The sequence below is a fragment of the Trichosurus vulpecula genome, chromosome 2, assembly GCF_011100635.1.
Source record: "Trichosurus vulpecula isolate mTriVul1 chromosome 2, mTriVul1.pri, whole genome shotgun sequence".
NCBI lineage: Eukaryota > Metazoa > Chordata > Mammalia > Diprotodontia > Phalangeridae > Trichosurus > Trichosurus vulpecula.
The window spans coordinates 165,879,853-165,893,873 of NC_050574.1; the positions used below are offsets into that span (position 1 = coordinate 165,879,853).

At 45.8% G+C, this 14,021-nt stretch overlaps 1 protein-coding gene across 1 annotated transcript in view; it reads right to left on the reverse strand.

The window, feature by feature from the left end:
* KIRREL3 (kirre like nephrin family adhesion molecule 3) overlaps window positions 1–14,021 on the reverse strand; it is a 198,764-nt gene that overhangs the window by 18,911 nt on the left and 165,832 nt on the right. Inside the window, exons 7-9 of the mRNA XM_036744276.1 lie at window positions 8,631–8,779; window positions 7,607–7,734; window positions 6,098–6,224 (exon numbers count right to left, since the gene is read on the reverse strand). Of these exons, the coding sequence (XP_036600171.1) occupies window positions 6,098–6,224; window positions 7,607–7,734; window positions 8,631–8,779 (404 nt within the window). The remainder of the gene's footprint in view (window positions 1–6,097; window positions 6,225–7,606; window positions 7,735–8,630; window positions 8,780–14,021) is intronic.

The window sequence follows — 14,021 nt, forward strand, 5'->3', positions numbered from 1 at the left end:
ATCTGAAAAGACCATGTTTCAGAACTAGACGGGATTTAGGGGTGGGAAGGAATCACAGAAACTTAGAGCTGGAAAGGAATCCAAAGAATCAAGGCAATCCAGCTTGGACCTGCACAAAATTCCCCCTTTGCTTGAAGACCTTTTGTCAGGGGGCTCTCACGACATCCCAAGGCAGCTCAATCTGCTTTTGGATGGCTCAGTTTGCCAGGCAGTTTTTCTTTATGGGGTTAGGGATCGGGCTCTGTCATTTCACTGGCATTGGGAGCTCCCACATGAAGAAACACCCTCCAACAAAGCCGGTCAGCCTGCTTTATGCAGCTTACAATATTAGAGAGTTGCTTCAATCACAAGAGGCTAGATGACTCAGCTAGGGTCACATGTCAAGAATGTGTCAGAGGTGAGACTTGAACCCGGGTCTTCCTGGCTATAAGGTTCTTTCCCTTACAGTATGCTGCCTCTTAAGCTTAAATCTGTTTCTCTTCAACTTCTATCTATTGCTTCTAGTTTTGCCCTTTGGGGCCAAGTAGAATAAGTCTATTCCCCTTCAATCAATCAATCAACATTTATTATACACCTACTATGTGCCAGGCACTGTGCTAAGTGCCAGATACAAAAAGAAGCCAAAGATAGTCCTGCCCTTATGGAACTTACAATCTAATGGGGGAGACAACATGCAAACAAATATATACAAAGCAAGTTATAGGCAGGATAAATAGGAAATAATGAACAGAGGGAAACCAGTAGAATTAAAGAGGGGTTGGGGAAGGTTTCCTGTAGAAAGTGAATTTTAGTTGGGACTTAGAGGAAGCCAGGGAAGGGAGGAGGGAGAGCATTCTAGGCATGGAGGACAGCCAAGAGAATGCCTGGAGCCAAGAGATGTAGTGTATTGTTCATGGAACAGCCAGGAAGTCAGTGTCATTGGATGGAAGAGTATGTGGCCAGGACTAAGGTAAAGAAGACTGGAAATGTAGGAGGGGGATATGATATGAAGGGCTTTGAATGCCAAACAAAGTACTTTGTATTTGCTCCACTTCCACTTGACAGCCTTTATTAGGATCTTAGGGATCACTTAATCAAATCCCTTTATTTCTCAGGTCAGGAAACTGAGGTTCAGAGAGGTTAAATGGTCTTCTGACTCCCAAATCAGTGTTCTTTTTGCCACACCATGCTATCTTTGTCTGGGAGGAGGTGGGGAAGGGGCTATGTCTTGGATCTCAGAAGAGCAATCCATTTGCAGAGAGAAGTTAGAACATAGATGGGAGAGGGAGAAGTGGGATAGGAATTAAGTTATTAGAAAGTGCCAGATGGTCTTGGGGTACAAGGGACCCCCAGGAAATAGAAGAGTCCTCTGCTATACTGGGTTCCTGATTCTTCCCTCTCAATTCCACCTCCAGTTCCACCGAGGAATAAAAAACTAGGATCATTGAGGTCTTTACAATATGAACATGGTCTATGTGGTACTTCATGGGAATTCTGTGCCAGGGTAGTGGCTGGGATAGAGTCTTCTCTAAATGTGTCTTTATCACTCCTGGGGTGGGGGATGGGGAGCTCATTTCTCATAAAGAGCAAAGAAGGCTGGGATGAGGGGTTCAGAGAATAGTAAATTACACTGGGAATAAAACAAAAATTGCAGCAAACATAATTGTTGTTTATTAGCCCCTTTAATTAAAACAGATTTGCATTTGTATGAGCAGCTCGAAGCTGAGGGGAAAAAATACTAGGGAGTTTATGATGGAGACCGAGTCCAGTATGTGAATGAGGTGGAGAGGAAGGAGAAAAGGGAAGTTAGCATTAACAGTGGGACGTCCATTCTGGTGTGGGGCTGAGGAGGGATCTCTGAGCTCCAGGAACCTCCCAGGCCAGAAGGGCTGAGGTTTGGAGTCTTCCTCACCAGCAAGCCAGGAAACCGGACAGCTCCTGTCCATGGTACTGATGGCCATTGGCTTACTGACTTCCTTTGAAGTCCCATCTAAAATCTCACCCGTTGTAGGAAGCCTTCCCCAATCCATCTCAGTTCCAGTGCCTTCCCTCTGTTAATTATTTCCCATTTATTTCTTGCTTTGTATATATTTGTTCGCATATCGCCTCCCTCATTAGTTCCTTGAAGGCAGGGGTTTTGCCTCTTTTTGTATCCTCAGCTCTTAGTACAGCGCTTGGCACATTGTAAGCACTTACTAAACAATGATTGGTCAGTTGATTGACTGATGGTACTCCCACTCATAAACTCTTCCCCACCCCAACTTCCTTCCACTAGAGCTAGGGCTTCTCAGTGGCTGTAAGAGCTAGCAGACAAGTGAATGTATATTGCTCACTGGGCAGGGGGACTAAAGGGAAAGCAGGCAGGAAGTCAGAATTAGAAAGGAGGATATGTCTACCTCCCATCGAGACTAGTTTTCATGGTTGGTGGAGAGGCCAAGCCTAGATCACTACTGATTCAGATTTTTGAAATGAATCAGGTGAGACCTGAATATCCTCAGAGATGGAAGTTGAGGCCTATTCATTTCATTTCACACAGTAGCATCAGCAACCATCTTTTCCTTCTGTCACCCCCCAAACAGGATTCAGTTTTGGTGAAAGGCTCAGCCTATTCCTGACTTTGACACTTAAACTCAAGAGCTCCCTAGGCCCCTCTCCCATGGACCAAGTTCTATTTAACACTCACCAATTCTCCAGACAGCAGCTGGAAAATGTAGCTCCTTAGCCCATGCCCCTAGCTGGCAAGGGTCTTGTCACTCATCTCCTACCACTGGGTAAGTCAGTCCCTACCACACATGAATGAATGGCTTTAATACCCCTATCATGATGTTTCAGCACCTTGGCTGGCCTTTTTACTTACTAGGCTTCCCTTTCCTTCTACCAAGTTGGTTGTGGAAAAGGAGGGAGTAGAAACAGTAGCTATGCTGGTGGGCTTCTGGGATCTTTCTGGGTGTGTGGAAGAGAGGGACTCTCTGAAGTATGGCCATTAGGCAGAGTATCCAGGAGAGTGAGTGAATGAATCTCCTCTACCCAATGGGGCTGCCATGTTGGGGAGGTTTCTTAGGAGCAAACTCTGTTGCTTAAACTCCTAAAGAGACCCTGTTAATACTGGTCCTCATCATGGCCCCACTCCCTTTCTCAAATTCTTTTTTAAAAAATTACTGGACCTATGATTTCATTGGTAGAGAGAACTCTCCAGGAGGAAAACTCTGTTTAACAATGTAGATCAACACTCAAGAGTTACAGAAAATTGTCTGTGGGTACAGAGAGATTAAATGAACTAGGCTCCAGTCACACAGCCAGCATGTCAGAGGCTGGATTTGCGTCTAGTCTTCTTAACTCTGAAGCCGACTTGCTATACCACATTACCTTCCTCCCAAGTCTTGTCCATATGAAGTGCTCTGATGGATTTCCTCAGAGGAGGTTTTTTTTTCTTTTCCTCTCTGTCTAATAATCTAGGTTAATGGACTTAATGATGCAGTATCTGGGGATAACCTCTGAGACTTGGGAGTTCCAGCCTGGGGGATAGTAACCCTATGACTGAGTGCTACTTCTGGACCAGACCACAACTAAAACTTGGGGAATTTACTGGACTGGTAGCTCAATGGGTCTACAGTGATACATGGTTGCCTCCTCCCTCCTCAAATCCAATTTGATTTTAGGCAGCACTAACAAAAGTAGAGTGTCCAGGACAAGAGTCAAGAGAGTCTGGTTGCATTCTCTTCTGGTCAGAACATAGACCAGGAATGCCACATTTTAGGAAGGACAATTGACAAGAAGCTGGAGGCCATGATGGTGAGGAAACTGGAAACTGTCCTTTGAGAGTTGTTTGATGGAATTGCAACTAGAGGCACAGAAACTGTTTTCTAGTACTTGGAGGGTTATCACATGACACCGGGATTAGTGTTATTTTTCTAGGCTCTATAGGGGAAAATGAAGGTCTGTCTATCTATCTATCTATCCATCCATCTATCTGTCTGTCTGTCCATCTGTCTGTCTGTCTGTCTGTCTACTTATCACTCATCATCTATCTCTCATGTGTCTATCTTATCTTTCTCTACTTATCCTTTCTATTGCACCTATCTACCTTCATCTTCCTCCTCTTCTCTCTCTGTCTTTTTCAATGTATGAAAATTATAGAAAGGCAGCTGTCAGATCATATGGAAGAACATCTTAAAACTCATCCTGGCACAGGCTGAGAAGTGAGTTCTGCATCACTGGTGGTATTCAAGCAAAAGCTAGATGACCACTTGTCAAGAATGTCACGAAGGGAATTCACTCCTCAGGATAGGAACTGGATTTCATGAACTCTAAAGACCCTTCCATAGCAGACGGTCCACGATTCTCTAGTCAGTAGTGCCTGAGCAGGACTGGCTGTACAGAGCTCAGGACCTCTTTCTTCTCCCTAGAGGTGGCAGCAGGGTGATGGCTGAGCAAAGTGTCAGACAGCTTACGGGCAGGAAAAGACTCTAGCCTCTGTTGCCATGGATATAAACGGAGGCGCGATCAGATGCTGTTATTTTTAGCCCCGCAGTGCCAGTTTATTGGTGGCATCCTGGGGACACTAGAAAAGGCAAGAGGGTTGCAAGCTTTGGACCCTGACTGGGACAGGATCTCCGCCCAGATAGACTTGCCCCTTAGGATTCCAAGGGTTTGGGGCAGAATAATCGTGGGGCAATCAGTGTGGGGCATTCAGTGACTCTGAATCACCAGGTAATACAGCAGGCTGGTTGAACAGACCCATAGCACTTCAGGAAGAGCTTCTAGCCAAGGTGGCTGAGGAGAAGGCAGCTGCCAGTGGACAGTGTCCAGTGACTGCTACAGAGCCTTGTGTCAGGACAGCAGGGGCATGGGAAGATGGGCCATCTCTGTGCTATTTCTAGGGGTCAGCTCAATACCTCTGCCCCATGGAGCCAGGCAGAGACAGGGTAGAGTGGGGAATACCAGGCATGGACTGGGAACATTGTGAGGGAGCCCTTAGAAGAAGCAAAGGGACAATAACAATTAGAATTCATAATGCTTAGGGGCTTTTCAAAGAGCTTTCCTCATGACCCTCAGAGGTAGATACTATAAAGCCTTATTGTCTCCATTTTACAGATGAGGAAACTGAGGTTAGAAGAGAACAAATGAGATGATTGATATACAATGCTTTGCACACCTTAAAGTGCTATACAGGTGCTAGCTATTAGCTATTATTACTATAAAGTTATTTGCTCAAGATCAGGTCTTCTGACTCCAGGGACTTTCCTTACTTTTTCCTTACTCTTGTGATATGTTACACAGTGTCTGGGACTGTATAGGTGCCTCCTAATTGTCCTGCTCTTGGCTTATGACCACCCTTTGAGGTCATGCCCTGGAGGTTTTAGACCTTTTATCTATGGAATTTCTGCTCTGTCCTTCCCCTTCCTGATTTGAGTCTTTCCCCCTTCCAGTCCATCAGGGAGTCAAATGGTCTTCCTAAAGCAGGTCTGATCATTCCCTCCTTCCTCCCCATCCCCAATAAATTTTAATGGCTCCACATTACCTTAAGGATCAAATATAAAATCCTCTGTTTGCCTTTTAAGGCCCTTCCCAACTTGTTTCCTTCTTATCTTTCCAGTTTTCTTATATTTTAGATAGATTGTAAACTCCTAGAGGGCAGTGATGTTTTTTGTCTCTTTAGTAGGCACTTAATAAATGTATATTGTTTGTTTGATTTGACTCCCCTCTACATATTCTATGGTCCAGTGACACAGGTTTACGTGTTGCTCCTTACACATGATTCTTCATCTCCTCACTCCAAGACTTTTCCCTGGCTGTTCCTCATGCCTGGAATTCTGTCTTCCCATCCAACTCCTGCCTCAACTCAAATCTGAACTTTCTTTAAGGGACTTTTTGGGAAAGACATCTCTTAGGACAGTGCTTGGCATATAGCAAACACTTAATAAATGTTTTTGCATTCATTCATTCTTTCATTCATTGTACTAATGTCATTTAGGGGGAGAAGCGGGACTTGTATTGACAGGGGGGACCTTCACGGACCCTCCGTAAACCCCAATGTGGGCTAAATATATGGTCTTATAGATTCCATTCCCTCCCTTGCTACCAACCCTCCAGGAAAATGGACTGGGTTGTTACTTACCATTGACAGTCAATGACACCTCTCTTTCCCCAGCCCCCACTCGGGGAACAACAGCTCGGCACACATATTTGCCAGCATCCTCTTGCCGGACAGTTTTCAGAGTCAGAGTGTTTTCATTGCTCAAAACCTGGGGAAGGATAGAGAAGGTCAGGTAGCAGAAACACGGGAAAAGCTGATCTGTCCCCTAACTCTAGGGATGGTGGAGACTGACACAGCTCTGGAGGAAGCAGAGAAAAGGGCAAGCAGTTTCATTTTACTTTGGAAAGCATAGCCTTGTCTTACTCAAAACAAAACAAAACAAAACAAAAACATGATATCTGGGATCTGCACAGGAGAAAGAGATTCCATCAGGGGTAGGTTCCATGGGATGCAGACCAGGAAGGGAGATAAGAAATAATATAATCCAACTCCCTTATTTTACTGATGAGGAAATTGAAGCCCAGAGAAATCAAATGAGTTGCCCAAAGACACGAAGTAAGTAGCAGGGCTGAAATTTGAACCCTTGTCCACTAACTCCAAATCAGGAGCTCCATCTCTGTCTGTCTCTGTCTGTCTGTCTGTCTGTTTCTGTCTCTCTGTCTTTTTATGTCTGTCTCTGTCTCTGTGTCTCTCTTTGTCTCCCTCTGTCTCTCTCAGATGTCAAGCTCTCTGTCCCTCTGTCTCTTTCTCTCTGTCTCTGTATCTCTTTCTGTGTCTCTGTTTCTCTGTGTCTGTCTCTCTCTGTTTCTCTCTGTCTCCCTCTGTCTGTCTCTGTCTCTCTCAGAGTGATGGTGGTGGGGTGGGATGTAGTCCTCCAGCAAAAATTTAGTTACAAACTGAGGAGTCATGGAGTTCAGGGTTGAACCTAGGGTCCTCTCCATGGCTGTGTCCTGACTTTTACTTGCAATTGTCTCCCCTCACTTGGGAAGCAGCTGCTGACCTACTTGGAATTTGTCTTCCCTACTGTGCCCCTCCACCCTGCCCCCAGTTCTGTTCCTTTCTTTTAGCCTCTGGATCTTTGCTATCCCTACCCCCCTAACCCCACAACCTCGGGCTTTCATTCTGTTCCTTCTTTTAGAACAAAGGACTGGTTGATTTATTCACATATGTTTTGTTACCCTTCCTGGGGGCATTTACATTTTAAAAGAAGCCAGAAGGGAGAGGGTAATGCTCAACCCAATGGAATAGCTGTGAATGGTGGGAATCTCAGGCACTTTGGTGCCCTAGTAGGGAAGATCTTTTGGGAGATGAGAGGTGCCTTCCTAGTGATTCCTAAAATCACAACAGATTCACCTATGATACACAGGTGGACAACTCAATTACTTGGGATTCCCTCTACAATTTCCTGGACCCTTCTTCCTTTGAATGACAGTGCTTTCCCTGTAAGTAAATTTATGGAAAGCTCAGTGTCATCCACTCCTTTTCCCTAGCTGTTTGAGAACAGGAGGGACAGCAGCTCTCAGGGTGGGTCCAGCAGGAAGGGGTCCCTGAGGGCAATAGTGCCCAGTCTTCCTAGGGCTAGACACCTACCACCCCAGAGCCACGTTTCATCCACACGATGGTTAGTGACGGGTTCCCCGTCCAGGCACAGTTGAAGACAGCGTCGGAGCCCAGATCCACCAGCAGCGACTGAGGCTCAGAAGTCATTCGAGGGCCAACTGCAGGCAGGGGAAGAGAAGAAGAGATGGATCTGTTAGACTTTAACCAAAGGGATGAAACTTTAGTTGTGGAACTTTGGGCATTTAATATAAAGAACTGGGGGGATGGGTATTTGCAGAGGAGTCGGAGTGGCTTTCCCACATCCTGACATCACACCCCTTATGGTAGCTGCTGCCTGCTTTGTCTATTTGGAATGATGGTCTTAGGGTAAAAAAGAGCCAAATTGAACCCATCCCACTGCCTTCCCTTTGCTGTCTTCCTAGCACTCTCTGCCATTGCCTCATGAAGGGAGATGAGAATACTGGATCCAGTCTATGCTCAGGGTAAGGGCAGAGCTGACCCAAGGCAAAATGGTGGAGTAGAGAGGTACATTTTCACTGGGGGGCTCCTGGAGACAATGCTTTAGTTCAAAGAGCCACTCTGTGAAGCCTTCCCTGATTTCCCTAGCTAGAACTTGTCACATGCTACTTCATATGACAATTATCTTACTTGTCTTGGACTCACCCCCCCCCCATCTTCTTAGATTCTAAGTTCTATGAGGCCAGGGGCTACATCTTCTTTTATTTTTGTATTCCCAACACAGAGCATAAAGGCTTTCCTGTAGCAGATTCTTAATAGATGCTTATTGAACTGCGTTGAAATGGTGGCAGTTTGAGGTGTTAGTCTGGTGCGGGTGATCTTTTCAAACTCAGAAGGCTTCATGTACTTAAAAAAATCACATCACTAAAGCAGCCAGTTCTGTCTATAGTATAAGTTTCTGGATCTATCCAGGTAAAGGATACCATTCCCGAACAACTTTTAGTAATCTAAGTGTGACTTGCTCCTCAAACTATCCCCAATGTCACAAGATAAGGGAGCATCCTTAAATAATTTGCCTTCTTCCAGGGACACTCACAGTAGACATCCACTGTGCGACTGATGTTGGTGCTGCCCAGTGCATTGGTGACTTCACAGGAGACTGGCTCGAAGAAGAACGTGTGGTCCACAGTGGTCTCATAGGAATCCTCAGATCCTTCCTTGATCACTTGGCCCTTCTTGGCCCACCTGAAACACAAGCGCCACCCCCAACATGGTGGAGGCCTCTAGGCAGCAAGGCTTGTGGGGGAGGAAGGGTAGGAGGAAAAGGTAGAGCCTTTTAGGGAGGGAGCAAGGGCTCCTTTTCCCACAGGGAAACTGAAACATGGCTCTCAGCCATTCCTTAAGATCAAACCTTTGAGTAGAAGAAAGTAATCCTTGGGCCTGGGAGGAGACTTGAGCTGTTTCCTATTCAGTCAGTTTGTGCATAAAAGAACTTGAACTCAGGTCTTCCTGACTTCATATCCTTCCTCCCTCCATATCCATTAAGGCAAGCTGTCTTGATATCATGTTTATTTTATATGTGCTTCTTTGAGACACAGAATGACGCGATGGATAGAGAGTCGGTGTGGAAGCTAGGGCTGTGAGACCCTGGGCAAGTGCAGTCTCTCAGTGCTTGAGGAAACTTTCTAACACTCTTAAATTACAGAGAAGATGTCAGGAATTTCCTATATAGAAGAAACTACCCTCCATCCCTGTGCTTATTTGAGTAGAAGTGTTCCCTCCTTGGTAGAAGGCAATCTCTTGGAAGGAAGAGATTGTACGGTTTTTGGTCTTAGTATTCCCAATGCAATATAAGGCCCAATACTAAATAAGTATTTAACAAATACTTTTAAAATGGAATTAAATTCTTTGCTGGAAGTCAGCATGATCTCCATCTGCTTACCTTGATAAAGAATCAAGAAAACCTGAGTCCAAATTTGGCCTCAGACCCTTACTACCTGTGCGACACCTGGCTTAAACTCTTACCTAACTGCTTGACCTCGGTTTGCCTCAGTGTCTTCAGCTGTAAAATTAGGATCATAATAGCACCTACTTTGCAGGGCCCTTGTGAAGATCATGAGATAATTTTTGTAAAAATGCTTAGCACAGTGCCGGCACACTTCCTTCCCAAGCTCCCTCTGCTCCTAGGCAGGGTGGGCTCTTGGCTCCTGGAAGGTTACCTGGCCTCCTAGAAAGGCCTTTCCCCTCCTTAGCCTGCCCGACACTGACTAGAGATCATCCTTCTCTGGGTGGGCATTGATTTAGAGGCAGAGGGAAGGGGCTTCTCTGGCCAGTAGAGGTAAGCATTGGACTGGGCCGATTGGAAGCATATCCTCCTGGGAGAGAGCAGGAGGGCTCTAAGCAGCCCTGGAGTCTCTAAGAATGGGGAAGAGGGCACTTACACCAACCCGAGAGCTCTTGCAAAACTACCCTCTCCCTGAGAGATAGACTCTTTCAATGGTTTAACGTCTCTGCTGTTGAACAATCTGTACTTTTAGTCAGCAATTTCACCTGTGTTCTAACTCCCTCGGGCTGCACTTACATTCTTTTTTTGGGAGGGGCGTTATGTTGGAGATCACCTGTTACCCTCCATTCAACTAAAGAGTATTTTGCCTTGCCCTTCTCTCTCTGAAAGGTGACTCAAGTAGAGGGGAAAAGGTGAAATAGGATGGACTTGGCAAAATGGATAGGATATTAGACCTGGAGTTGGGAAGACTGGGTTTGAATCCCACCTTAGGAATTTAAGTTACTTAACCTCTCTGTATATGCCTCACTTTCCTAACGAGGATAGTGAGAGTGCCTGCGTCACAGCGTTGTTGTGGGCATAAAGGGGGAATGTATATAAAAGCCCTTCAAAAATCTTAAAACACCGCATAAATGTCAGATATAATCTTTATTATTTTCCCCTCTTCTTGGGCCCTCAGGGGGGCTCTTTCCCTGGTTTCCCATTCTCTTCTTGGCTTTCTTCTTTTCCACCCCCTTGCTCTCCCTTGTGCAAGAGAAACCCACCCACTTCTCTGAAATACAAGGGAACACCTACATGGGCATGGAGAGGTTATAGTCACAAATTAATATTAGGTAACTATTAAGAGCCCAATTAATAATAACAATTATGACTTAACTACAGAGCATGCTATCTCTCCCCAAGAGCTTAAGGAGGTTCCTAACATGCTATTATTCATGAATCATTTCAATTCTTATTTTAATTTAATGATCAGACTTCATAGCCAGACAGTGCTTGCCCAGTGCTAGGAAAACTGTGGCTTATTATTTGTGAGAGATGGGTCCCCCATTTCTTGGAGATGGACGGGAGGGGAGGGGAAATTGAGATTCAGAGAAGGGAGAACTGGGAGGTTGGCTTCCAGGCTGGATGGAGGGTGAGGCAGTTTGGGACTGAGGAGGGGTTACGTTTCTGTCCACATTTCTATTCCAGACTGTTGGACTCCCTTGTCTTTCTTAGGTCAGGGCAGGACTTAGTGACAAGTTGCTTGGGCATGGTGGGTGGCAGCATGGTGCAGGGGAAAGAACACTGGATTTGGAGTCAGAAGATTTGGGTGGGGTCCTAGCTCTTACACTTACTGCCTTTGTGACCTTGGGCAAGTCACTTTGGGCCTCAGTTTCCTTATCTGAATAATGAAGGGATTGAATGGAGATGACCTCTATGGTCCCTTCCAAATCCCAATCTAATCTAAGTCCAGTTTCCAGGTGAGGAATGGTCGCCTGTTCCCCAGTCTAGCTCTCTTCTCTGTCCTAACCCAACGTAAATTTAAATTCTCCCTCTCTCTCTGTCTGTCTCTGTCTTACTCCTCTCTCCCTCTCTCCTCTTTCTCTCACAACCCCCACCTCTCTCTCTCCCCCTACCTCTATCTCTTCTCTTTCTTTCCCTTCTCTCCTCTCTTTCTCTCACAATCTCTGTCTCTTTCTGTCTCTCTGTTTCTGTCTCTCTCTCTCTCCCTCTCTCTCCCTCTCTCCTCCCCCATCTCTCTTCCCCTCCTTTTTCTTTCCCTTCTTTCCCTCTCTTTCTCTCACAACCACCGCCTGCCCCCCCCCCCCGCCCCCACTTGCTAGTCTAGCCTTGCTCTCTTCCCTAGAAGGACAGGCAGTGCAGGGTGGGAGGAGGAGGGAATAATCGGGGTGGAGGGCACTGGATGGGGAGTGAAGGTACAGAGTCTGGGGTGACTGGGGAGCAGAGATGGTCAGGAGCTGGATTTGGTGGTGACACAAGTCTAGCCCCTTTCTCAGCTGTGCTTAGGCTGCCAGCTCCCCCCTAGCCCCAGACAGCTTTGATTTGTCTTTCATTTTTCCTTTCCGTTTTCCTGTCCTTAATCTATGAGCCTTGAGTTCAGTCTGTGTAGCACCTCCCCCACACCTGGCAGGAGGCCCGACAGGGGCCTAGTGATTTTCTGCGTTTGTCTGTCATCCAGGGACTGACTCACAATTAGTGCTTCCTGGGGTGAAGGCGGAGTGTGGCAGGAGGCTGTTGGGGAGGGCAGTGGCACTATGTGTATATGTGTGTCTGTGGATATCTGTCTGTATGTATTTTCCTCCTGGGACCTCTGCTGCCCTCATCAGCGCTCACGAGGAGCATATAGGCTTAAAGTTTCCTTTCTGTTGAATGAATAATAACTCACTATTCATGCTTCATAGGAAAAGATGGGTTACTACCCTTACCTTCCTTCTTCTGAGGAAGGGAACCAGGCTGGTTTCTCCTTTCCTGAGTGGGGAAACTGAGTTAACAAATGACCAACAGACCTAGCTGGAGGTGAGGTGGAAGGAAGATATTCTTGGGTCTCCAGCCTGAGTTTTGGGTTCTAACAGTCAAATGCATAATTGCAGACATTGTTAGCTTCCCCAGCTAGTACTAGAACAGGTTGCTGATGCCAGTCTTTAAATGCCCCCTTGAGGTGGGCAGCAGCTAATAGCTAATAATAGCCAATATTTATATAGTATTTTAAAATAATGTATATCATGTTACTTTGTCCTCCTAACAACCTTGCTATGTAGTTGCTATTATCCTCATTTTAAAAATGAGGAAACTGAGCCTAAAAAGGGTTAACTTAAGTGATTTGCCCATAGCCCCACAGCTAGTCAGTGTTTGAGTCAGAATTTGGACTCAAGGTTTCATAACTGCATGTCTTACTTACCTGCCCTCTAATTAGTGTTTCATGAGGCTTCTGGGGAGGGGAACAGGTGGAAACCAGCTCCTTGAGATACTTGGTCCTGACCTCTCTGGGGGAAGGGGCTTTAAATCTTCCAGGGACACATGGTACACCCTAAGACCATTCCTAATTCCTTCTTCCCTAGCCCCTTTCTCTCTTCCTTTTCCCTTGTCCTTTCTTTCCTTCCCCTTTTTATCCCCTTTTTTCTCCCTCCTCTTTTTTCTTCTTTTACCTTCTCCCAAACAATTTGTATCTGCTCCACCTAAGGACATAGGATATAGCCCAAGAATAGAAGGTTATAACTCCTTTTCATCTCATAGCTTAGAGGTGAAAACAGAGCCTTTCCCACCCCCTTCCAAATAATCAGATAAAGATTAGTAGTTGTTATCATAATGGTGAGAGCAACTAATATGGTATGGTGTTTTACAGTTTAGAAAGTGTTTTCACATACATTATCTCATTTTATACTGAGTAAGGAGCAATTAAACACTCACTGAGGCAGAGAAACAATATTTAGATATGAAGGCACAACACAGAGAGGAGTAAAATCCATTTCCCTTCAAGCTCTTTCACCCACTTCTTTTCTTCTCCTCTTTCTCTCTGCTCTTTCTACTTCCCCTTTCTTCCTCCCCCCCCCTCCATCTACTTACTACCTCCTCTCTCCATTTCTCAGCTTAAACCATTCCCAATCAATGCTTCATTTGGTCTGAGCCAATATAAGAGGATTAATTATTTATATCAACAGAAACAAAAAAAGCTTAGTGTGTTATAAGGCAGTCAGCCTCAAGTACCACCAAGTTGGTTCTCCCGCCCCTCCAAATCAGGGCAGAAAATGGCATGGGGGTGGGGGGGTGGGGGGCACAGAGACCAGAAGCAGAGAGTGACATGGACTCCTGAGGAAGGGAGAACAGAATATGTATGAAAGAGAAGAAAGATTTCTTAGGACCCTCTCTGCTGAGGGTCCCAGCCTGCCACCCAACTAGACTAGGCAGTTTTCTGCCCCTCCCTGAAGTCCCCCCACCCAGACCAAGTATCTGATTTCCATAGAAAAGGAGGAGGAGAGAGAAGAGTGGGGAGTAGGCAAACCAATTCACCCTCTAGAATCTTATTCTAATCTAGAAAAAAATCAGTTGCTTCCCTCCTCCCTCAACATCTTCTGCCTTCCAGGAAAGAGAGACAATTCTTAGCACCCAGGGGAGGAGAGCAGAGTATATATGCCAATGTATGGGGGTGGGGACCGTATTAGGGGCCTCTCCTCTCCCAACTTTGCCCACATCATCCTCTTCCTT